This window comes from Bipolaris sorokiniana, assembly GCF_000338995.1.
Source record: "Bipolaris sorokiniana ND90Pr unplaced genomic scaffold COCSAscaffold_3, whole genome shotgun sequence".
Classification (NCBI taxonomy): Eukaryota; Fungi; Ascomycota; class Dothideomycetes; order Pleosporales; family Pleosporaceae; genus Bipolaris; species Bipolaris sorokiniana.
This window is the reverse complement of record NW_006911897.1, coordinates 1556389-1580430: the sequence shown is the minus strand read 5'-3', so window position 1 is coordinate 1580430 and position 24042 is coordinate 1556389. Positions and strand designations below refer to the sequence as shown.

At 51.1% G+C, this 24042-nt stretch overlaps 11 protein-coding genes across 11 annotated transcripts; 5 read left to right on the top strand and 6 right to left on the bottom strand.

The window, feature by feature from the left end:
- The first annotated feature begins 326 nt into the window (after positions 1-326).
- COCSADRAFT_289670 (uncharacterized protein) lies at positions 327-806 on the top strand. The gene has a single exon (XM_007698941.1). The coding sequence runs from the start codon at positions 453-455 to the stop codon at positions 786-788; it is 336 nt and encodes a 111-aa protein (XP_007697131.1). The 5' UTR covers positions 327-452; the 3' UTR covers positions 789-806.
- Positions 807-2356: 1550 nt separating this feature from the next.
- On the bottom strand, positions 2357-5072 carry COCSADRAFT_168671 (uncharacterized protein; the record flags this gene model as incomplete). Its single annotated transcript, XM_007698940.1, has 6 exons — positions 2357-2449; positions 2504-3126; positions 3171-3256; positions 3314-3956; positions 4006-4477; positions 4554-5072. The coding sequence occupies 6 exons, from the start codon at positions 5070-5072 to the stop codon at positions 2357-2359; spliced, it is 2436 nt and encodes an 811-aa protein (XP_007697130.1).
- Positions 5073-6281: 1209 nt separating this feature from the next.
- Positions 6282-7932, top strand: COCSADRAFT_157857 (uncharacterized protein; the record flags this gene model as incomplete). The annotated part of the gene is made up of 5 exons (XM_007698939.1): positions 6282-6314; positions 6366-6734; positions 6790-7109; positions 7165-7869; positions 7920-7932. 5 exons carry the CDS (start codon positions 6282-6284, stop codon positions 7930-7932), a joined length of 1440 nt encoding a protein of 479 aa, XP_007697129.1.
- A 1161-nt stretch (positions 7933-9093) lies between these two features.
- On the top strand, positions 9094-11081 carry COCSADRAFT_34276 (uncharacterized protein). The gene is made up of 3 exons (XM_007698391.1): positions 9094-9261; positions 9339-10145; positions 10197-11081. The coding sequence occupies exons 1-3, from the start codon at positions 9243-9245 to the stop codon at positions 10820-10822; spliced, it is 1452 nt and encodes a 483-aa protein (XP_007696581.1). The 5' UTR covers positions 9094-9242; the 3' UTR covers positions 10823-11081.
- A 44-nt stretch (positions 11082-11125) lies between these two features.
- On the bottom strand, positions 11126-12875 carry COCSADRAFT_34274 (uncharacterized protein). The gene has a single exon (XM_007698390.1). It carries the CDS (start codon positions 12769-12771, stop codon positions 11275-11277), a length of 1497 nt encoding a protein of 498 aa, XP_007696580.1. The 5' UTR covers positions 12772-12875; the 3' UTR covers positions 11126-11274.
- A 550-nt stretch (positions 12876-13425) lies between these two features.
- COCSADRAFT_83555 (uncharacterized protein) lies at positions 13426-14790 on the top strand (the record flags this gene model as incomplete). Its single annotated transcript, XM_007698938.1, has 2 exons — positions 13426-13942; positions 14012-14790. The coding sequence occupies 2 exons, from the start codon at positions 13426-13428 to the stop codon at positions 14788-14790; spliced, it is 1296 nt and encodes a 431-aa protein (XP_007697128.1).
- A 392-nt stretch (positions 14791-15182) lies between these two features.
- COCSADRAFT_289619 (uncharacterized protein) lies at positions 15183-15697 on the bottom strand. Its single transcript, XM_007698937.1, has one exon. The coding sequence runs from the start codon at positions 15520-15522 to the stop codon at positions 15208-15210; it is 315 nt and encodes a 104-aa protein (XP_007697127.1). The 5' UTR covers positions 15523-15697; the 3' UTR covers positions 15183-15207.
- Positions 15698-17352: 1655 nt separating this feature from the next.
- On the bottom strand, positions 17353-20175 carry COCSADRAFT_289608 (uncharacterized protein). The gene is made up of 2 exons (XM_007698936.1): positions 19513-20175; positions 17353-19458 (listed from the first exon to the last, which is right to left on the bottom strand). Exons 1-2 carry the CDS (start codon positions 19988-19990, stop codon positions 17417-17419), a joined length of 2520 nt encoding a protein of 839 aa, XP_007697126.1. The 5' UTR covers positions 19991-20175; the 3' UTR covers positions 17353-17416.
- On the bottom strand, positions 20176-20996 carry COCSADRAFT_289607 (uncharacterized protein). The gene is made up of 2 exons (XM_007698935.1): positions 20284-20996; positions 20176-20219 (listed from the first exon to the last, which is right to left on the bottom strand). Exon 1 carries the CDS (start codon positions 20840-20842, stop codon positions 20426-20428), a length of 417 nt encoding a protein of 138 aa, XP_007697125.1. The 5' UTR covers positions 20843-20996; the 3' UTR covers positions 20176-20219; positions 20284-20425.
- A 703-nt stretch (positions 20997-21699) lies between these two features.
- Positions 21700-22187, bottom strand: COCSADRAFT_289601 (uncharacterized protein). Its single transcript, XM_007698934.1, has 2 exons — positions 22156-22187; positions 21700-22091 (listed from the first exon to the last, which is right to left on the bottom strand). The coding sequence occupies exon 2, from the start codon at positions 22057-22059 to the stop codon at positions 21823-21825; it is 237 nt and encodes a 78-aa protein (XP_007697124.1). The 5' UTR covers positions 22060-22091; positions 22156-22187; the 3' UTR covers positions 21700-21822.
- Positions 22188-22694: 507 nt separating this feature from the next.
- COCSADRAFT_289597 (uncharacterized protein) lies at positions 22695-23571 on the top strand. The gene has a single exon (XM_007698933.1). It carries the CDS (start codon positions 22706-22708, stop codon positions 23207-23209), a length of 504 nt encoding a protein of 167 aa, XP_007697123.1. The 5' UTR covers positions 22695-22705; the 3' UTR covers positions 23210-23571.
- The last annotated feature ends 471 nt before the right edge of the window (positions 23572-24042 follow it).

Genomic DNA, 24042 nt, shown 5'->3' with positions numbered 1-24042 from the left:
ATCTACCAGACTAGGAAGTGTCATCCTCCAACACACACACACACACACACTACATATCAAACCACAAAAATGTCATAACCATCCCACCTTATCTACCACCCATCTAAACCGCTGCCTGCATAAGCCCTCCATATCCTTCTTTCTTGACAGGAATACGCGCATTCATGGTTGCCCTTAACGCAGGTCGAGCTCTACTCCAAGCTTGCAAACAAGGCGCATCAGCAGACATCAAGGCCTGCACCACTCGCCTACTAGCTATCCCCGATATAAAAGAAATCAATCCAGCTATAACTATGGCAATAGGAACTGCCGCTTACAATAGTCATGCAAACGCCCTTCACCATCTCATCACCAACATTCCTCAACATCACTGGCAGGGCAATCGCGGCCCCTAGCAACCTCTAATCAAGCCCCCACTAGACACCATCCCTCAGGAATAGCGCGCATCATTCATGTCTAGCTACGTTGTATATCAGACTGCTACAGGGGGCATGACCAGCGCAATGCAAGTGCTATTAGATGCTAGTATAGGCCTAAATTACGAGGTAGAGCGATTAGGGTCACCACATGGTATAGCCATTCTCTGCGGCAAACTAGACCTCGTACGCTTCCTACTTACCCGAGGTGCTGACCCGAACAACCAATATGCTTTTCCACCTATCACCTTACTCCACCAGACAGCTTTGTTACAATCGACATCGCTCACGCGCCTCCTCGTTGGCCATGGTGCCAATGTACAAGACTCTAAGGCCCTACAGGGCGCTCTTACTACTCGACTTAGGTACTAACCTGAACGAAGTTTTCCGCTGGAACATGTCTGATAGCTACAACGCAGACATCATTAGCTCCGCCCTCCACATCGCGGTGCGGCACGACCAAGAAGCCATGGTTGAGTTCCTCCTGCGTCGCGGCGCAAAGCAAGACTCACTACTAGACTTTGACCAAGCTACGCCGAGAGAGTTGGCTGCTGCTAGAGGAAATCCAGCCATCATGTGCCTATTCGATCAATATGCATATCTCTAACCCCAACATCCCCTTTTACTACCTAACCCTTTGTAGTTTGTTTTCTTACTATATCTATAGAATATTGAGAAGATTTTGTCACACCAGTCTGTGTGCCACAAAATACTACGCTGCCTTAACTAGCCTGGTTTATTCATGTGCTGAAATCCTTACATTGGTTAGTAGCCGCCCAACCTTTGCATTCCCCAGCTTAGTATTCGTATCCGTTCACCTCGCCTTTCAGTTTATCTTCGCCACTTCTTGTATTACGTCTCTTGTTATGTCTTGTAGTCTGTATTCATAGAAACAACGCAAAATATTTTTAGGGACTGGGAAATGGAAATGGCACATAGAAGTGTTGTCACACCCGTGTATCGACTATATCAAAGGGGGGGTCAAAGTGGATAAAAGCTTGGGAGCTTGGGAGATGGATTGGGTTTGATATGTACCATGTTGGGATTGAAGATGGGTTGCCCGGGTTGGGGTGTTGGGTATGAGCTGGACTTTTGGAACTCTAGGGTGTCTTTGCTTTCAGTGCTGGTTTTCATTTTTTTAGCTAAGAGAGGTCGAGCGGTTAGGTGGACTGGGTATGCGAGTACCAAGAATATCGAAGTGCCGTGTAGTGTACGTTGAGGTATTGAAGTGCCAAGTTAAGAAAGTGTACATGGTGGCTGGTAGAAATGGTGATGGTGGATCAATAATATTCTAATATTCTAATTCGTATATTGAATGGTAAAGGTATTATTTGCAAAAAATAAAGTATATGCAAGCTAACTCCAAATAGGGAGTTGTTTGCATACATCCAAAGCTCGGTTGAATGCTCAATCCACTTGTAGTCGAGCCTGCTACAATTACAACTGTCTTACTGCGAAAAGGTGCAGTGCAATTCTTCCTCCAAAGCATGTGTAGTGCTTATTGGCAATAATGAAAGTGGTACAAGTCTTCTCGACATTCTTTTGTCGATGATGGCCCAGACCCTCCTATGGTCAACCTTTTTTTTGGCTAGCGTTGAACATGGCCTTAGAACCGGAGAGTAGGTATCAGGTGTTCTGATCTCGTATTCCACTCCACTCGTTTGCTTTCTTCCCGGTGATATAGCGACATGTCCATGGCTATTTGGGGAGATTCTGTAGCGCGAACTTGTGGGAAAGCGTATTATAGGACGGCCGGCCAGCTGGGACGGTATTCCAATTCGCCGTACTGATTAGGGTGGAATTCTTGAAAAGACCATTGCTAATCGGAGCTAAGCGGAGCTTTAATCTGGAATACGATCTGCCAAGCTCATGATACTTGCTCTTGCATACGGTCGGAAAGGCAGAGAGAAAAAAGGTAGTATGTCATTCGCTAACGTAATTCAAACTCCTGCTGTCCATTGAGGAAAATAGCCATCTTGCATTGGCATTGCAACAGGCTCGTTCTCATAGTTGAAGGGGTCACCCCAGAAACCCTGAGTTGGTCAGTAATCATGCCCTTTTCCCCCGGATTATATTATGAAACTTACAAAATCGAATTCAGGGATGACATTGGTAGTTGGTTGCATATCTCCAACGATGTTGTTAATGTTGTTTATATTGATGTCGTCCCAGACTGGGGCGCGATTTTGGAAATTTGATGTCGAATCCATCAAGTCAGGTTGAGGTTGTACTGGTGGTGGTTGGGGGAGCGGCTGAGACTGTGGTAGTAGTGTCGGTTGATTGAACGTCATGGAACTGGGTTGGTAAGCATAAGCAGGTATTTCCGCCATTGCTTGGTATGGTCCTATGTTGCTATTTGGTATAGTACCCAATGGAAGCGTAGGCATTGTTGCAGACATGGGCGTAGATGTGGGCGTTGACATCGACGTGGATGTAGACGTGGGAGCAGACATAGTCGCAGACGCAGGTGTAGGCTGGCTCATGTACGCATTCAAGGGTTGGGTTTGGGGTCTGGGCGAAAGGGTGTGCTCGGCTACAGCCTTGTCAATCATGTTCTTGACAGCCTGCCATGCCTTCGCGTTGTTGTTTGCTCGAAGAATGCGCGACATTTGCAGCGCTCGCAAGGCACGTTGCCGGTCTGGTGCATCGAACAGGGGGTTGCGTAGCTCGGATAAAATGTGCATAATAGCTTGGAATGAAGCAATGGCGCCTTGATTTGTTAGCTTTGAAAATACGAGAAGGGGGTCGGTATACCAATGTGCCACTGAAAACGAGCGGCATCAACATCCGCAGCCGCTCCATTAATTGTCTCTACGCAGTTGACAGATTTTTCAAATATCCTAAACCGTTAGTCTCTACTAGCTCTCAACAAGACAGATTCAACTGGAGATACATACGATCTGCGAATGTCATCGGAGAAGACGTCGTCACGGTACGCACGCGGCATACGGAGCCAGAAAAATAAGTAAGCGCGCCATTCGAGTAGCGAAGCCAGCCCCAAGGTCAATCGCTCCATTGGTATCTCCGGATTGAGAAATTGCAAGTACTTCCGATGAGTCTCTTCGTGTACTTCATCGAGCATGACTTTGATCTGATCATAAAGATCCCGCAACTCCTGCGCAGGGTCTGGCCGAGAGGTTCCATGAAGCCCAGAATCTAGCATTCGCCGCTCTAAACGATATGTGCTTTGGACTATGCGCCTCAGTGCCCGCATACCGTTGAATCGGACTAGCTGAAACGTCATTGATGTGAACTTCTGCTCGTTGTATGGAGCTTGGCCTGGACTTGCTCCATCGACAAGTACTTCATCATCGATATTCCGGGGAAACAGCGTTGTGTAAAAGTCTTCAGTTATGCTTGGCTCTTGACCTTTGCATTCAGCCGCACGAAATTCTAAATGTCCAAGCTGATGCCACATGCGGCGGCGTTGTTCAATAGTGAGGGCGTCCATTGATCCTGCGGGAAATAATGATGGATCTCGGTGTAATCCCTGATTCAGAGCGATACGAAAAGCTATGCCGATCAACACCCATGCTTTTCCTAATTTTCATGTCAGCTTAGTATACCGACGAATGCTTTATAAGCCTACCCATATCTTCCTCTCTTGTGATGCACGTCAGCCATAGTACGAAGCCCTGGAATATTTCAAGATCGGATGTTGTTAGGTAGTTTTCTCTTGCGAGGGAAATTTCAACGCCCAGCTGGAATCTGTCCAGAAGGGCTTCCTTGGTCTCGCCAAACTTGGTCTGGACAATTTTAGGAGGCAGTGAATTGATAGCAGAGAAGTAGATGGCGTAGGCAATAGGATGTGCTTCATGGTTATATGTGAAAAATTTGCGCATCACTGTCGGTCTATGCGTGATCCTCACCATAGGGTCTACATTGGCAAAATAGACGTCCAAGAGGATATCGCGGTGCTCTTGGGTGCTAGGTAGTAAGTTTTCAAGGTTGGAGCCTGCGCCCGCGCGGCCCAGTGAGAGTAGATCGACTAAACTGCTTTGTGGAACTTCTTTTCTCTCCTCATCAGTCTTATCGCCTAGCAAAGCCTTGATGTCTTGAATCTAACAAGGGTCAGCACATGCTTGCTCGAGCTGAAGGGCGATTACACAGAGACAAAAATGGCAACGCCTTACTTACCTCGTCAGCAAGCAATGCGAAATGCAGAGATGAGACGAACTGGGATTGTCCACCATTCAGCAAAAGTGTCCCGTCGCCATTGTCAGAGGTAATACCGGCTCCTTGGGAAGTCTGACTGCTGGATGACGGGGTTGAAACGTCCATCTCTTTTCTCTCAAGGTCGACGCTGGAGCGCAGAGATGATGCTGAGTTAGTCCCCTGTCCAGCGACCGCCTTTTCCAAAAGATACTCGAGTCGATCCAGCCGGGCTTGAACATCATTACTTCTTCCGCCCTTTCCGCCAGTCGCTAGGGTAGATTTCGATATCCTTCCAGTAGCAGTGGGTGCCTGAACCTGATCTGTCCAGGTGCAAGCATGGTTGCCTCGAGTACAGGAGCCACAGACAGGATGGACATGGTCGCATTTGACTTTCCTTCGTCGACATGTTAAACAGGATGAAATCACTCGTGGGCGGCCTCCGCTTTGTTTGCCCGTCGGGCCTGGTGAGTGGCCTAATGCGCCGCCCTTGGTATCGGCCATGACCGTACAAGAATGAAGGATGGTCCTTTACGCAATGCCTAAAGTTTTCAGAGGCGTGGGTCGGTGGACGGGGAAGAAATAGCCCCGCTGCGCCGGATGTCGAGCATGCACCACCGCCCCACTTGCGTAGCGAATTTAGCCAATGTGACGACGAGCGCGGATCATTGAGGCTCCATTCTCGGCTTGGGCCCTAAGTAGAAACTAGAACAACATTTTATCCCTCGGCATGTGCCTCAAACTGGAAAACTTTGAATGCCCTGCATGTCACTTGGGCACCCCTGAGACCTGATCGCCATTCTAAACCCGTCAAATTCGTACTACAGCCGATGTTGTCCATATAACGGTAGCCAATAGTCGCCAAGGCAGCACCCTACCTAGTATGAACTTTGTTGAAGCATAGAACACGACTGCCACGTACCTCGTCATCTCTTGGCCTCCGAGAGATCTCCAGGTGCAAAGTATGTTGTCTGCAAAAGTAGACTTGATGGTCTCATCCAGCAGGGTTGTAATCGCTGTGTATATACATCTGTCAACTATCCTTACTGTCACATGCTGCGTCATCGCTGACTATCCGGACCTCCCGACGGGTAGTCTAAATTTAAGATGTAACGTGCTTATGATGCTAAGTTCTAGACTAGCATGCCCCCCCCCCCCGGTCAAAAACAGACATCTGCCTTTCGTCCGTACAAAAGCCGCGCATGAGCTGGCACAAAACGCCTTGCACACCTGTACATCTCTCTGCAAAGTCAGCGATGCCTGGGCGCAGCTCACTGTACGCGAAAATTGGTCGCCAACAGACGCATGTAATCTATGTATGCACTTGGGCGCTGCAATCCTACGAACAAGTCATTTCTATTGGCTCGTTCGTGGGCGGAGAGGAAGCTAGACTCGATTAGTACTACACTTGGTATTGCTGGCCGTGGAATTCCACCGGCTAAGCCCGAATAGGTAAACAACAGGCACCATTCCGCTGGTGGAACTCCTACAGGATCACCGAATACAGCTGTAGTTGAGTTAAGGGTTGTATTTGAATATGTATATAATAGCTGTTGTCCGTGTGAAAAAGAGATGCATTCAATCTTGAAGCTTACAACTCACAATTCACAAGTCACAATACACCACCAGAGCGAAACTTGTATCCTCGAGCATAAACATCAACCATACAGTACATATCCTAGCCCCAACAAAATACTATACACACCAATCAAAATGGTTCAAAAAGGCCTTTTCATCAACAATGAAGTACATCAACCTCAGATACATATCCCCCATCCACCCAACTAACACCACCAGTACATCGACTCCACCTCCACTGAAACCCTCTCAATCCACTCCCCTCACGACGAATCCCTGGTTCTAGATGGCGTTCAAGTTGCCTCCCTAGCCGACGTAGACACAGCCGTCGCAGCAGCCCGAGCCGCATACGAAGGCGAATGGTCCAAATGGACAGCCAAGCAGCGCATGCAAGTCATGTACCGTTTTGCCGACTTGATCGACAAGCACACCATAGACCTGTGTGCGTGGGAGGCAAAGAGTATGGGCCAGCCGGTCATGATTACGCAGTGGATGTACAAGATTGCATCGGATTATTTCAGGTACATGGCGGGGTGGACGGACAAGGTGCCTGGAGAGCAGTGGCCGGAGGTTGATGGAATTTACAAGGTTTGTTGGATTCTTGACTTTTCTTTCTCTCAAGGATATGCTAATAGGGAGATAGATTGTTGAGTATGAGCCTGTTGGAGTGTGTGCGGGTATCGGAGCCTGGAATGGTGCTATGATGTTTTTTGCGCTCAAGGTCGCGCCCGCTGTGGCTACTGGGTGCACAATTGTTTACAAGGGGTCTGAGAAGACTCCTATTGGACTCATTCAAGTAGGCGAGCTGGTCAAGGAAGCCGGCTTTCCACCGGGTGTCATCAACATCATTACGGGAGACGGAAAAGTGGGCGCTGCTATGGCCAGTCACATGGACATTGACAAGATCGGCTTTACTGGTTCCGTATTTGCAGGCAAAAAGTTCCAGGAGCTCGCGGCTCAGAGGTATGTTGCTTGATCTGATCAAGTTCACAAAGTCCAATACTAATGTTTCATCCAGCAACCTCAAGCGTGTCACGCTCGAACTTGGTGGAAAATCACCATCACTCATCTTTGCAGATGCAGACATGGAAAACGCCCTTCAGCACCACAGCCAAAACTTTCTCATGAACAGCGGCCAGGCTTGCGTCGCAGCCAGTCGTACCTTTGTGCAAGAAGACATTGTTGACGATTTCATTGCACAGCTCAAGATCCGTTTCGAGCAACTCAGCAACATCATGGGACACCCAGAGCAGCAGGGTATCATGTACGGCCCACTGGCTGACAGCAAGCAATTCGAACGTGTGATGGAATTTATCGAGATCGGCAAGAAAGAAGCGTCACTAGTCACTGGCGGAGTACGAAAAGGCACTAGCGGGTTTTATATCGAGCCGACCATTTTCCTCAACCCAGGCGATGATGCTCGCATCTATCGCGAAGAGATCTTTGGGCCAGTCATCAGTATCCGCACATTCAAGACGGAGGAAGAGGCGATTCGTATGGCAAACGATACCAACTATGGCCTGTCTGCTTGCGTGTTCACAGCCTCTACGCCGCGGGCACTGCGGATAGCCAAGAAGATTCGATCAGGCATGGTGAATATCAATACATCGCAGCATGCGGGTCTTGAGGCGCCCATGGGTGGCTCCAAGCAGAGTGGGCTTGGGAGAGAGGGTGGAAAGATGGGTGTGATGAGTTATCTGGAGGCAAAGACCATCTGTATAAAGTGAGTATGTCCGCGCTTCTTTCGAGGAATGATCGGCTAACGAATAGTAGTATGAATATGTGAGAAGTGATTCGAAACATGACCTAGGGTGGGGGAGTGTTGCATTATTACTGGGTTTAGACAATGGCGTTGAGTGTCTTTGATGTTTCTGTTAGCATTCAGGTTTAGTAGACTAATTTTTGAATATTACCAATGATTGTTTGCAACACAGTTTCTTTTTGCGGCAAAGTGCCAGGGAAGAAACACGTAAACATGGTACGGATGACCCTCATATCCTCGGGCGCAGTCTAGATTCTGTCGTATCTGAAGATCAGAGCAATGGGACGTCATCACAGCAGCATGCTACCATGGAAACCCTCGACAACGAATGCCGGAACACTGCCGTGCCGGGGGGTCTTCTTGCTTTTTCTTTCTTGAACGTATCCCCTGGTGGCTTGCAGATATCAAAATCAATAAGTGGGGTTGCTTTTTCGACCGTTTTCGGATGGCGTGTCAGCGTTGGTATTAGCGTACTTGGTGAAGCATATCCAATGGTTCTTGGTCTATGTTCCTGGCCACTCGAAGCTGCTAGGGCTAAGCATGTAGCGCCACTTCACTTTGAAACAGCTGGCAGAGAAGAGGACAAAGAAAGCACCTATCGTCTCAAGCCATGACGTTGGCACGAACCTAGCGTGGGCCAGCTAGAGAGTGAAGGCTGCGCGGGGCGAGCCTAGTGGTGGCTGATGCATCGGACTAAAGGTTGAGCTTGGCCGAGAGTAGTAGTTTTGCAAGCAATGTGGACGCAATGTCACTGCATAGCCTGGCAGAGGAGAGTGACATGTAGCTGTGAATGGAAGCTGGGCTGGGTAGTGATAAGACGTGGGTACTTGAAGGGAGCACGTGGGCTGGGTCGACTGCATGGTCACAGGGGGAGTGGTGAAGAAAGAACAGGCTAGAGAAGCGGATGACGCCCCAGCCTCTTCGCGCTCTTCGCGCCTTACCCGATTGTCTCTCCTGTCCCCGCCGCCTGCATGTATCCCCCAGGCCATCACACGTCACTGGTGTGAATGCACACAGCTTGTCCCGTCGCATTGGAAGCTGAGTGGTTAGCGCCGAACCGCCAGGGCTCCTGTCGAGCAGAGAGGCTGGGACCGGCCAGCTGCAAAAGCTTGCCTTGGCCATACGGCCTCTCTCGTCCTGGCCGAGGGCGTGCCCAACAATGCATCTTGCATCTTGCATGCTTCTGCTTGGTTCAATTCACCGGCCCCGCTGCAAATCGTCGCAGCTGACCCTGACTGCGAGTGCACACTGACATCGCCCTCACAGCTTCACCGCCCGCGACACTATTGCTACTGCTATTGCTATTCCAAACAAGATGCTCGCCCTTCGTTGACATGGCCACTCTTTCTCCTGGTGCGTGTGGTGCGGTGCGCATTGGAGCTGTTGGGCTATACACATAGCATAACCTGCTGACCTGGCCGCATCTATAGACGTACGCGATTCTACTCTCAAGTCGCTCAAACTGACCTGCCCCTCCGCCGAGGTCATTCACCCTCCATCCTCCCAATCCCAATCCTCCGACGACATGCCTCCCACCGAGCAGCAGGGCTATCCGTTCCCAGAAGTAGGCGACGAGTGGTCCGACGAGGAAGTCCTGATCCCCAGGCAAAGACGAAAGACGCAGTACATACCACCATCGATGTTTGAAAAGATTACAGCCACCTCGGCAGAATCATCTTCAGAAGATTCAAGCACCCCATCACCCCGTCCCCAGCGATCTGGCGGAAAAGTCAGCCCGAATGTGCCCCTCAAGAGCCCGTCACGGCAGAGCGCATCGCGAGGGAACAGCCAAGATGAGCTGGTCCAGCGCTTCTACCAGCTTACAAAAGAGCGTGATGCGCTGAGGAAGGAGCTACAGCGGAAGAGCATGGGTGCTAATGGCACCTCGACCAGAGGCTCCAAGCTGTACAGGACAGAAGAGGATACACTGATAGAGGAGCTCTTCGCGCTACGCCACGAGATACGCAATTGGAGTGAAGAGTACTTTAGCGGTCCCATCAAAACCTCAAGCAAGCGACCCTATCTTACTAGAGCGGGAGAGCTCTTTGGGAACCTCACCGACAACTACCACGTCTATCTAAAGGACCCCGAAGACCGGCCCCTTCTTATACAAGCATATGTATGGATGCGGTTACAACAAAAGATTTTCAACAATTGGCAAAAAGGGAGTGGATACGTTTGGGCAGGAAAGTTGGGCGACAAGAAATTACGAGATATTAATGATACGCTACGAAAGGGTACGGTCTCTTATCTTTTCCACCCGACATGTGACACTAACAGATGCACAGCCGTCAAGAACGAAGCCGAAGCCGAAGAGTACCACCGATGGCGCTCGCTGACCGTGAACCTCCTCGTCCCGCAAGTCGACGGCAAATGGCGCCCTACATTTGACGCAACACCCGTGCTAAAACAAATATCCCGCTTCTGCAGCCGCATGCGCCACAAGCTACGCCCATGGGCTACCCGCTCCCTTAGCACAGGCAAGGAGCAACTAGGAACAATCGTCTCGGCGTCCGTAGCCCTAGATCTCAAAATGAAGCGTCAGCGCGCCGACTACCGCTTTGTCACTTTTACCGGCGGCAAGAAAGATCAGTACTGGGGCTACGGCTATTACGACAGCGAAATGGAAGACGTCTACGACGATGACTCGGACGACATGGGCGGTGGCTACGGCAGCAGTGATAACCCCCGCGGCCGAAGAGTAGAGCTTGCACTTGCGCCTGCGCTTGAGAGATGCGGAAATGCAAATGGACACGTTTTTGACCAGAGTTTTATGTTGGTCAAGGCAGATGTTAGTTGTAAGAGATTGGAAAAGCGAAGGAAGCCGCAGCCTAGGCCGAGAGGTGGTGGTGGGGGCAGTGTAGCAGGCGGGAGGGGTGCTAATAACCGCTTCAGTGGGTTTTGGGGTCGGTGACCTTGCCTTTTTCCTTCTTCTTTTTCCTTTCCCCCGCATCTTCTAAGACTTTGTTGGCAGTTTGCCCTGCATATTCGAGCCTACCTTGTGCATTTGCAGTATTATACCCTCGACCTCCTCTCCATATCATATCTTGCCTTTGTCTCGGTTTAGCCCTGCATCATAATGCCCTTTAAAAATGTGTAGTTCTGTGTAAGATGGTTTTACTTAGTCAATTGATTTCTATTCATATCTGAGCATATTTCTCGTGGCATCGGAAAGGAAAATGCTTGAAATCACGCAGAGTGAGTGATGTGTTTGAAGCAGGATAGAACTGAATTTGTAATGAACGAAGGGAATCACAAAGGACAGTGCCGGGAAAAATAACCCATAGATTCAAAGAAAATAGTATTACATTTACACTCGTACACCAAGTCATTACGCCAATATTCCCAACTAAACAAACAAACATCCTAGTCGTCGCTAGGCACAACATGCACCTCCCACTTTGCCCCATGCGGCCCCTTAACCGTTTCCCTCTTCGCACCCTCCAAAAACGGGCCCTTCGCATTCGTCACCGCACTCCCTAGCACGCCCGCCTTCTCGCCCGTACGCAAGTACTCGAGAAAAGCCACCGATGCATCAATATACTCGTGCAGCGCCGTTCTACTATCCAGCGTAGTCCCAGACACCAGCTTCATAATCAGCGGCACAATGAGCGGTGCATCGGTGCACGAGGGATGCGCAGTGCCGCTCAGTGTCATGAACCAGCCTTGCTTGACGCTATCAACAATGTTCTTGACTACGTTGAAGTGCCAGCCTTGGCTGTAAAACTCGGTTTGCTTCTCTGTCCACTCGCCGCTTTGCATGACGAGGAGGGGCACGTCGATGTCTTTGTTGAGGGGGCCGGAGCCTTTGCCTGGGTCGAGGGCGATGCCGCCGTTGATGGGCATGGTTTTTGTGCCAGCGGATCTGAGGGCTTGTATGGCGCCTGTGGCGCCGTAAGAATGGCCGCCAACTGTGACGGCGGAGAGGTTGAGTCGGTTTTTGAAGCCTGGGAGGGCGTTGCGGGGAGAGTCTGGTTTGAGGTTTACGACTGGTGTTTCGCCTGCGTTGAGTTTTGCGAAGAGCTTGATTGTCTCGCTGATTTCTGCCTCGCGGTAGTTGAGTTGTGCGGCTTTGAGATCGAGCTCAGTCATGGGCGGGTTGGCTTCTAGGTCCTCGAGTTTCATGTGCCAGACCTTTTCTTCTTTTCCGTCTGGATGGTGGATGATTGTGCCGGGGCCGCTGCCATCGCGGTGTTCAACAGCAGCGACAACGTATCCATGGCTTGCGATGCTGCCAAGGTAGTGCGCATAACTCTGGCTCATACCGGCCATGCCGTGCGTAAACACCATGCAGGGCAGAGTACCAGACTCGCTATCACGCTTCAGTTCTTGATGCTCTTGCTCGGCAGCCCTCATCATCTTTTCAAAGTCGGCAACACTACCGCCCTCTGTTCCCAGAACATGTTGGGCACTTGACAAGATGGGTGCATCAACTACACCTGGGATGACCGTGCCAGAGCCAAACAGCCATAGTGCAGATGTGAAAACTGAAGAAAGCCTGGGAACCCCCGCAAGCCGCGCGTAGCCCTCTCCAATAAGTCCTACAGGCTGCGGAAGCCAAGGTCGAGCCCATGGTCGCTGAGAAGGTGGGGCTCGAGGCAATGAAGAAGGGTAGTATAAGGTGATGGCTAGCGTATCCAATTCAAAGGCCTTGTCGCCGGTGGCTTTGAGAAGCGCATCATGTATGACTCGTTTCTCAACTGGGGTCTCGACATCCAATATTCCCACCTCGTAGGGACCAGTATATGGTGGGAGCGGTGATATAATAGGTGTTAGAAGGAAGATAAATGTAACAAACAGGAAGCCCGCGGATGTGAGCACAAGCAGTTTTCGCGGCCCGAGGCGGCCTATCCGGAAGACCATAGTGATGGGTTTTGGAGTAAATTTCTGATCTAGATCTTGGGATGGATAGGGCTAATGCCTGGGCTTTTGAAAGAAATGGTATGAGGTGGTTGGCAGTGGAGGTGGCAAAGGATACGGATGACGTCGTCCGCCAACGGACATGAGCACTCGGCTCGTCCGGCTCTGGTTGGACATACTAGCTCGTCCAACCACATTTGTGCATTCGCTGACAGTGGGTTTGTGCGTTGACCAAACTAGAGACAATCCTATTCTATTACATTTCCTCTCCAAAGTCCCAGAAATTCGTCAACCTTCCAAAATATACTTCACATCGATACATGAACGCACCCCCCTGTATGCTGAGCATACGAACCGTTAGCCGTTTATCACGACAACGATCATGGAACCTAGGATTTATGGTTCAGTTGTTAAGAGACAAAACGAATAGAAACAATGGGAAAATCTGAAAGCTACTCCTCATTGATCCATGAATTGAGTTGTAATGTCTTCACTCAGCCGCTCGCAACGATGCCAAGGTTACCTACTGAACCTGAAATTTTGACTCATCACCTCTTCGCATGCATTCTGGCACATCACCTCAACCCATACACTCTGTAGTGCGCTTACCGTTCGGCATCTATTCCAAAAGTACTCCAGTATAAAAGAGCCCCAAATATGCCACCACAGCTTAAAACGCCCAAAGGCACTCGAGACTGGCATGGAGAAGACATCGCTCTACGGAACCACACCTTTGACCAAATTCGCAAAGTGTTCCGGCTTCACGGCGGCGAAGAAATAGATACACCAGCATTTGAATTAAAGACTTATCTGACTGGAAAATATGGGGAAGACACCAAGTTGATCTATGACTTGCAAGATCAGGGTGGTGAGATCTGTGCCCTACGCTACGACTTGACCGTGCCGTTCGCCCGCTGGCTTGGTATGAATAATATCCGAACCATCAAGCGATTCCAAATCGGTAAGGTTTATCGAAGAGACCAACCAGCGTTGAAGCAGGGACGTATGCGCGAGTTCTTCCAATGCGACTTTGACTACACCGGCCAATGCGACTTGATGGTACCAGACTCAGAGGTTGTCTGCATTGCAGCCGAGGTCTTCGAGGCCCTTGGATTACCCATTGTGATCAGGCTTAATCACCGTCTTATTCTGAATGGCATGTTCACAGCCGTGGGTGTCCCTGAAGCTCTCGTGCGGCCCATCAGTTCGGCAGTCGACAAGCTCGATAAGTTACCATGGGAAGAAGTCAAGAAAGAGATGGAAGAGAAAGGACTGGATTCTGATCTCGCTGCTAAATTAGGTGAATATGTACTGCGCGATACAGCATCAGATATCACCTCAACTTTGGCGTTCCTCAAATCAGATGCACTGTTGTCGACAAGCAAGGACGTACAACAGGGTGTGAAAGAGATGGAGTTGCTCCTCCAGTATCTCAATGCATACGTCGTTGGCAAATACGTTCAATTCGACCTATCGCTGGCTCGAGGATTGGATTACTACACTGGTCTGATATACGAGGTTGTCGCGAAAAATCAGTTAGGCACTTCGGTTGGCAGCATTGCTGCCGGAGGCCGGTACGACAATCTTGCAGCTATGTTCAGCAGCCGTGACCTCCCATGCGTAGGAATATCATTTGGCATTGATCGGATCCTTGCTATACTCAAAGGCCTAAAACAGAATGCCGGGACGGCTCAAAAAGGCAAAGTCGACGTCTGGATCGTCATTGCATCTAACAGCGCTGGACTGGTCGCACAACGCATGGCTATTGCGCGGGATCTTCGTTCTTCGGGCATCAGCGTTGACTTTGACCCAAAAGCTGACAAGAAGCCACGGAAGCAAATGGATGTTGCGGAAAAGAGTGCTGTTGTTGTAGTGTTCTTGGAAGAAGATGATACAATGCCTGGCCATGCGCGAGTCAAGATGCTCTCACTTCCAGACAAGAACTTCGACCACGCACCCATTATCGAACGTCAAAACCTCGTTGGTGAAGCAAAGCGGCGTCTGGAAAAACAGCCTGAATAAGCAAACTTGAGGAGTACAAACACAAAGGTTCATTTCACCTTCTGCCTGTTTCGGTCATTCAGCCTACTCCTTCCCCCTCTTTTACAGCGGAATCCTGGCATTTTCCCGTATACGAATCCATCACACTTCTACACCGATCATATTCCTTCACGTCCGTATTTCCACATACGCACACCGCCACAGATCCAAGCGCACGCGCGCGCGGTCGCCGATGCACCCAAATCCCAGGATCATACTCGCTTCACAGCCAAGGATCCATCACTCATCTACCCACATTTTCTACCAGCCAGTCGATCCCGGGCTGCAGGATCCGGATAAAAAAGAGATAAGTATTGATCGACCCACACGTCAGCAAGCAAGCACTTAGCACCCGATAGTATACAATTCCCGCCGGGCCCCTCGCCTATAGTACGCGTGCTATAAGGGACACTGTTCCCCAACAACGGCATGACACGTGAGCGTACTGGGATCCCATAGCCCTGACTCCTCTACCCTACTTTTTTGTTTACCGGGACGATCCTCTCGCTTCGGATTGTCGCCCGGCTCGGATCTCCGCGGTTCTTTTTTTACTCGATCAATTTCTTTCCTAAATAGTACCTCCGATGTAGTGATTGTCAACATCCCCACTTTGCGCATGAGTATTACGTTAGAATGGCTCCGCGGGTGGATACATAAGAATGACACGGCGATTAAGAAGCTTAAGGTGAATAAGACTACAAAGCTAGTTAACATGACAATCGTCGCCTTTACTCGCCTACACAAAAATATACCGCACCACCCGTGCGCCCAGCTACTCAGCACCGCACCGGACGTGGGGAAACATCCTATTCAGGCCTCTTCTCCATCCATACCACCTTCTCTCTCCCTCTTGTTCACACCTCCACTTCCATATCATCCCAACATTAACCTGACCACAACCTTGGCGCTAGCCCCACACCCCCCTTCCCCCTTCTAGCCCAATCCCACCACATTCCTACTCCTACCTCCCCAATCAACCATCAACCCTAAACATTTCAATAAGTATCCCAACTTACCATCGCAAAAAGCCCGACGAATCAAGGCCCATACATGCCTGCTACGCTACTTATTCAGTTCCTACTAAGAACCTACAACCTACAAGCATAACCCTCGGCACCCAAACTCCAGGGAACACCCCTCAACCATCTTGCCTTTTTACCTGCGCCTTTAAAAAAAAAGGTTCGACCAGCCATCCCTTTCCTTCCTACCCAGTCGAACAAAACATAAAAAACGGGGGGTTCGTGCAACCCCCGCCCCCCTTGTTCCTCAGAATTAGTTCGCTGTCAAAACTCCAGTAGAAGGGGAAGGGTGTGGAGAAGGAAACACTTTGAGCGGTTCGCCCAGATTTTTTTTCGCACATAGTAGCTTGGTGCTTGTACTTGAGCACGGGGGCCATCCCTGGTCGTTGCACCTAGTAGAAAGCTTTCAATCCATCTATTTTCGTTGCGTGCCAGATATAACATGATATGATACTACTATCTGTTTCCCCTCCAACGTGGCCCCTTACGAAACAGAAAGCCGCCGCGCAAGTTGTCAGGATACGAGTACAAGTCCGTGTTGCTGGATTGATTTAGACGGTGGTATTTGGGAGTTGGGGCTACGGTGATCAAGGCGGTAATCAAGCACTACGTAGTCCGATAGTAAACAAATTCCCTTGTTTGGGCGTTTTTGGAGGTGGGAAAAGGCGTAAAAGGTACGGTTACAAGACCGGCGGCGGTCCGTGTGGATGCATCGCTCCAGGACTTATTCTGCTAGTAAGTAGACGTTGGTCTAAAGCCCAGTAGTACGTAGCAGTCCGTCTTTTTTTGCCTGTTTGCCCTTGTTTACTCAGCCAGTGTGAACTCTATTGTGGGTTGCCGTTTTTCTAACGAGTTTCACGCGACAACCCGATGTCATCAAACGGCGCGTATCCAAGTAGTCGTTGAAACAGTGGCGCAAACAAGAGGGAAATTTGTAACAGGGTGAGTAGCAATTCGCGTCACACGGTGCACATGCAAGTCAATCTAGAAATCCAGTTTGAATGTTCAAGGTAATCAACAAAGCTTGTTTACTGGTGGTTAATCAGTGTAATGGTTTGATTTTTGATTTAAAGTGATGCAATATAATTTGCGACGTAGCGTCACAACCTGTCCTCGAACGAGCAAGGTCGACTCCTCGACCCTCGTCTTGAACACGAATAATGATTATCTCCTGGTGCCTCTAATATAAACAAAACATCTTGCCGTAGACAAAAGAAAGGGAAGGATGAGGTTTAGGTTCCGAACTTTGACAAAACAGATCTATGGAGAGCGCGAAGAAATGAAGTGGGATGCGCCGACACAATGCACTCGGAATGAGCCAATGGAAATAAGACAAAAAAGGAAATGTCCAAGTGTGCTGGAGGAGATGACTGATAGTGGAAAAAAAACGCCCAACCCTTGTGATCTTCCAATGATAAATGTGCTAGTAGATCGTGAGAGTAGGAAACAACGTAAGTCGTAAGTATATACACAGAATGTATGGGGTTTATCGTATCTGCCTGGTATGAGTGTAGCTAGTTCTACCGCATAAGCCTCCTGGGCTGTAGAGTAGATGAAATGCAATGTAGTAAATACATTCGAGCAAGATTTTATACTGGTCGTGGTGGTTGGGGGAAAAGCCTGAGCATAGGCGAGCGGGGTTGGGATGTAGTCGCTGCACGGCTTCGTGGCTTGGTTGCTTTTTCCTCGACATTGGAGGAAGTAGCGAGAAGTTTGGCTGCGCCATCAGAAAGGACTGATTTGTGTGTGCGCGCCGATGTGCGCTTGGAGCGCAGTGAGTCCTGACGAGCAACGTCGAGCGATGCCTCCAGCTCTTCGTCGGCCGTCAAGTGATTAGCACGCTGCGAGCCACGGCGGGCGAGGTCCAGAGACGTCTTAACGTCGGTCTCGATGCGGTTCGGGGATCGGACCTCGTCCTGTGGCGCTTCGTCGTCTGAAGCGAAAAAGGTCCGTCCTTCAAAGGCATGTCCTGGCGGGGTGATATCATCGTCCTCGTTATCTTCACGCAGGGATGCAATCTGTTCAGAGAGTTGATCCCCAACTAGACTAACACCAAGTTCTTTTCGGTTACGCCGAGAAGGCACCAGTTCGGGTACACTTCCTGCGGAGCTTGCTGAGCGACGAACAGGCGAGCTCCAGAGACCAGAGCCTTGAATGGAAGACATCAAGCTGCTATCATACGAGCTTCGCCTGCTGAGCCGGACGTGGCTGCTGCGCGCAGAACTGGTGGTGCTCCGGCCGTTGTCAAGCATTGGGAAGTGACGGTCTGATCCAGCGTATTCGTCCAGGAGATCCTCATAGGTGACATCCCGAGTATCCTTATACTCCTGAGGCACCAACAGAGAGGGACTGAGGATGAAGCCAGTCTCATGACCGTAGTGACTGGCGCTGTAAAGATCAGATGGCGTGGTAGGTAGTCCTGTGCCGAATGTGGAGGTGGATATCGCAGAAGTAGGGTCAAGTTCCGGTATACTGTTTGTGCTGGGGACAAGCAAGGAAGAGCGGAAGTTGACAGGCAGAGGGTTCTCGCGATCGACAGGAATTACTCGAGACTCGCGATGGTTGTGTGCGTATGCAATGGCTGGGATTTGTGCGTCGTCGGCGCCATGGTCAGATGCACGATCCCACTCCAAGTCGCATTCAGCTTCCAGCGCATTGTCGTAGATGTAGTCGACGTCTTCTTCCCATGACTCCTCAATTGCGCGCCACGTGTTGGATTGACGACGGTGAGAGGGCTTTCGAACGGACCTTCTGCGGGCGAAGTTAGCAGAGCCCAATGTGTCGGACTGCTGTGACGAGGATCGCGAATGAGAAGGCTCTGCTCTTGGCGAGACATCGAATTGTGCTCGAGGGTTCGTCCGATTGCTTGGGGGCGACTGCTGGTTCTGGAAGGAGAATGATCCGAAATACGACAATTTTGGTGAGCTTGGTGTTCTCAGAGGTGGTTGTGGTGCAGGTCTTGGGCTAACAAAGCGCTCTGGTTCCTCAGCAACATCGGCAAGACTAGGGCTAAATGGAGGCGTGGCTGCATGGATAGCAGAATCGTCGGGTGTTGTTAAAGCATGGCCAAAGTAGGATGTGTCTTCTTCAATCTCTGGAAGAGGATCCGGAGTGGTTCCAGCAGACAATGAGAAAGAGTCCCAAATACCAGACTCTCGCTTGTGTCGAGACAGTCTGCGCGCAGCGGACGTCTTATCTTCACAGGCGGGGTCTAGGGGAATGCGGGTTGTTGGCACAGGTGGCGTCGTGAGACTGTATTTACGAGGACTGACGCCAGGCTGGGAGAAGCTTTCTATCGACCTTGCTAGTCGGAGTGGTCGTCGCGAGTTTGAGAATTGCGGAGCGTTGTCAGCAGCAAAGGTTGCTTCAGGGCTACGAGGCGGTGAGCCAATGCTCAACGTCACTGACGATCTGTTTTCGACTGCATTGAGGTTTTCCGAAGAGAAGTTGCTGAAGTAAGAATCGTTGGTTGGTGTAGAGCTTTGCTGATAGGGTTGCGAGGTCCGTCCTGGAAAAGATCCGGGACCTAGCTTTTCATTGGCGGTGTGCTCAAGAGCGGCGAATTGGTGCCGGTCGGTATGTGAGAGATGTTGAAAGTCAAATGGACTGGAGATGCGGCTGATCAGGCTGCCTGCAATAAAGGTAAGATATTGGAAAGCCAACGCGATGATAGCACATCACTTACCACTGTCTTCAGGTTGATTGCCACTTCGTCTAGCCTTTCGTAGAAGCGACGTTCGCCTTTCACTGGCATCTCCCTCATAATCGTCACCACCAGCAATTCCAGTTTCGCTTAGTCTTTTTCCTTTCTTGCCTCTGAACAATGATCTTCTCGATCCAGTAGAAGGGTGGGCCTTGGGATGTCCTGATTGTGAGTCATGCCACGAGGCATCATGGTCAGCCATGTCGTATTGAGACAATAGTGAGGGTGTGAGGGAGGTTGCAGTGTTGCTCCTCGATCTCAGGTTGAAGACGGAGCTTCGCCTGGCGGGGTTGAATCTGTGTAGTTGTTCGGGCGAGTGGGTACCACCATGGGAGGAGGGTGTGGAACGGTGGTCTTGCCAAGAGTCCGGAGCAAAGGTCGAGGGGTGTGTTCCAGTTGCCTGTGAGTCGATTGATGACTGTCGAGACCGTGAGACATCGCTCTTATGGAACGAAAACATGTCTTGCAAGTTCAGTGGTAGCGCGGAAAGATTCCAGGCGAGGTCGTCAATGCAAGTTGGACTGTGCGCGTCTCGACTGGTGGCCGACAAGAGATGTTTAATCCCACAACCATTGAGGTTACAGGAAAGATGCGAGAGCGTTGCCTATCGCAGACGACCAAGGATTGAGCAGGTGGTTAATACGGCTACAAGACGCGTCAGTGGTCTATGCGCAGGTATTATGGGACCACTGGAGCACGAGGCGTTAGAAGTGGACGGGGGGATTAAGGCTTAGGTGATGCGAAAGGACTAACCTGGGCCAAGGCTTGGAATACTAGCGGGGCAAACGAGGATAGAGCAGAAGTCGAGATGCAATAAGAGCCAAAGTAATATATGCAGACCTAGCAAGGAAGAGCGGCCTTGTTTGCTAGGACAGAGACGGCAATGCAAGTGCGTTCACGGACCACGGTAGCTCGGGAAGAGGGCTGATGAAAGGGCTCTGCCTCTGTGTGGTGACTGACGAGGATGTGGCCAGGGACTATGGGTGTTGCAAGAGCTGGCGGAAGGCACAGACCCACGTGAGACAGACGGTGGTATGGGATCCAAGACGTTTAGGTGTAGTGAAGCGGGTAAGGAACGTGGTGTGTGGTGGTGGTCGTGGTGGTCGTGGTGGTGGAGATGGGCAGCGGGGGACATTATCTGGAGTGTTCCATCTTGTGCCACGGGAGCAGGTGGAGGATTTGAGGCCGGCGAGGTTGGAGAGCGAGTAGGGATGATCTCACTATGTAGGTACATGGCAGCTTGGTCGAGCGGCGGAGAGCATGTGGAGAAGGATGAAAGGTGCATAGTGCGCATCGACCATGTTAGTGGCATTCAAGAAGTGCAGGGACATGGGTATCTGCCGCTGAGCGACAACGCCTGGGCGTGTGTTAGTGGCTGGGGAGAGCGGAAACAGGGGCATCATTGACGGGGGAGGCCCGGCGTCGCATGCTGGCCTACTGGGCCTCAGCACACACAAGAATGCGGCCCGACAGGTCGGCCTAAGCAATATAACGTCGCAGGGGCCCAGGACGAGGGCGCTGATTGGGTGAGGCAGCGAAATAAACGGTTAAATCTGCTGCGTTGCTGCTCTGGCCAGCGCTAGGCCCGGTGTGCCAGAAAGGAAGTGAGGTCCAATTTGCTTACGAGCCGGGCGCATGCTGTTGTGCAACCGAGGAGGATCCGACCATGCCTGCTGCCGCGAGGAGACGTCGAGAGCACGGTGCGACTCGGACGAGAGGCTGGACCAGCTTGCTGAGGTTGCTGCTGACATACATGGCTGGCGAGGCGGGTCGCGTTAGTATGACGACGTTGGCGTTGTTTTTGTTGATGTTGTTGTTGTTTGTTGCTGTGGGTGTCGCGATAAGTGAGGATTGTGTGTGGAGCTGACTAAGCTAGGCCCAACGCGTAAATTGCCTTCCTTGTACGCTGGCGGGGAGGGGATTTGTGCTCTTTAGTGCCGAACACTTGCCGGCCTCGCTTTTTTTCAGGCGGGCACGGCGCATTGTACTCGGAGTTGGACTAGCATGCACGCTGAACATATCTACTAACTATGTACATGTGTGTTGATACATAATAGTCGACGAGCAGACAGCAGGAGTATGCACCAAAACATCGGCTGGCGGTCTCGCCTGGGATGCGAGTGTGTGTGTGCACTCAAGACGACACAGCATGTCACCATGGCGGTGCCTGTGATCAGGTCAAGAGATCTGTTTAAAGGGGATCGTGACAGGCATCGGATCAGGTAAGACAGGCTACCACTGGCCGCGCGGGCATAGGCCAACAAGTCATCACGGTCCTGTCTGCAGATCTTCCTACGCCTGGGACCAAGGTGAAACAGCCGAAGAGAGCCCTGCCGGAATGCCGTGACCGACAACGACTTGACACGACACGACACCAGACGATACGACCCTCGAGTACCCCGCCTCACTCAAGACTTTTACACGTCTCATCAATGGCAACAGGGCATGGCAGTGCCTCGTCCGAGTCGTCATCGCCATCGTCGTCGTCGTCGGAAGAAGAAGAAGGGCTGCGACAGTCTGGGCCATCATCCGCGCCTGGGCTGCTGTACTGTACCCTGGAACTGTTATCTGCGTAAGCATGTATGTCGTCTACTGTACATGGCACACACAAACGTACATACGTACATAGTTACCTGTCGCGGCGGACACAACAAGCCCCTGGTCATGTGCCTCTGCGAATGCGAGCGTGGGCGTGGGGAGAACGAGTCGTTCTGGCGTGCATAAGACACCACATAGCACCGTCGCACTCTCGGCCAGCAATCTCAGCTGCATGTGCGCACAACCAGCACACCGACAAATTCTCCATAGCGTCACGCCATGGTGCCCCCAGGCGCCGTGCTTGCACATGGGCATTGGCGATACTTTCTTCCTCTGGCCAGCAGCATGTCATGGACACAGTTATTTACATACATTACGTCGCTGCAAAGAATCCGCCGCGCACCAAGTATGCCCAGCACTTGCCTGTTGTTTCTGCACATGGGCAGTGAAGGTTGGGTCACGTGCCTTTGCCAACTGCCGGCACGCGCTTGCCTACGTGCAGGGGCAATCCCTGATTGGCACAAACGGGCTTGGCGCAGACGGTACTTGCTTAGTATGTACATACTTACTTTCCTAGTAAGTCTAGTAAGTACACAGCACAGAACGCAACCTCTCGACTGCGTGTGCTGGTCTGCGGATGCGCTTATCATCACGCCCGTCCGCCTCTCCCTCCTCCTCCCCCCCCAGCTCCTGGACCCACAAGGCAGGCACAGGCCCAGAGTCTTACGGCCGTCGTTGCGTAAGAGTTCTCCTCCCTCTTCCCCTGCTGCTTGGTTCCTGCAGTTGTTGTACTCCCCCACCACACATCGCCGACGTCTGCGCCATGCCTCCACCTTTGCGCAACTTCAACTTAGCGGGATCCACGTCTTACGCACGCCTCCTGCGCCTCATGCGCCTCCACCCATCCATCCATCCATCCATCTACGGGAGGTTTATTTCGGACATCTTGACGTCGGTTACATGGCGCTCGCACCACGCCCTAAACTGTCTAGTACCGAGAAGCTCTCTACTCTGCCGTCTGCAGTCTGTACTTCCCGAGACTACCTTCACCGGAGGTATCGCCTGCCGTGCTACGCCCACCCGCCGTAAATACACCCAACAACCGTCGTCTCTGACTATATGTTTCGTTGTGCCCCAGTAGCACCCGCTCATCTCCACTTGTCTTGCCGACAATATACTGTACATGCGTATGCATGTCCAAGGCCATTGAGCAACCAAACAAATGCCGTGAGCTGCAGGGCCATGCTGCTGGTCAAGTCCAACAAGCGCAAACTTCTCCCGGCCTGCCTCCTCTGCGCTTTGCTGATCCCTCTTTTCTCAACCGTGGCCCCCAATGCTAGAACCCTGTTTCTGTACCTGCAGGCCGCGCTAGCCCTTCTTGTCAAACTGCATAAGGTGAGCCCTAACTCCCATACCCCCACCCGGACTCAGACCGCCGATCCTAGCATTGTGCAACAGCAACCGAATAGCATACTGTGTGCGTGCTAGTAGTGAAGAGCCTGTTCCGTGCCTTTCAAACATGTTTTACCATGGGTAAGCCGACACAAGGCCGGCAAAGACTAGCCCGCACATCCGATCTAAGACATCCACGCAATCATGCTACGATATAGGATACCCCAAAGGTATGATGCGACAACGAGAGGGCTGGTTCCGCGGCGCAAACGTCTCTACACTGCCCGTCTGGCTGGGTTTGCTCGTGTGTTTCATGAAACAGCATGCCCGAGGTTGAACAATGTCCAAGCTGCTGCTCTGCACTTTCATTGGTAGTCAATTATCGAATCGACAAAAGCCTATGCTTTTGCAAGGACCGAGCAGAGCCTATTAGCTTTGTCTTCTGCTGGCCAGGTACGAGGTCGTTTGCCGAATTGAGATACTCGCACTCGAATTCCCTTGCAACCTTTGTTGCTTTTCCCCAACGAAAAGAAACAACCCTACTAATCCATCCGGTGTCTCAAGCAGGTCCCACCCACTATG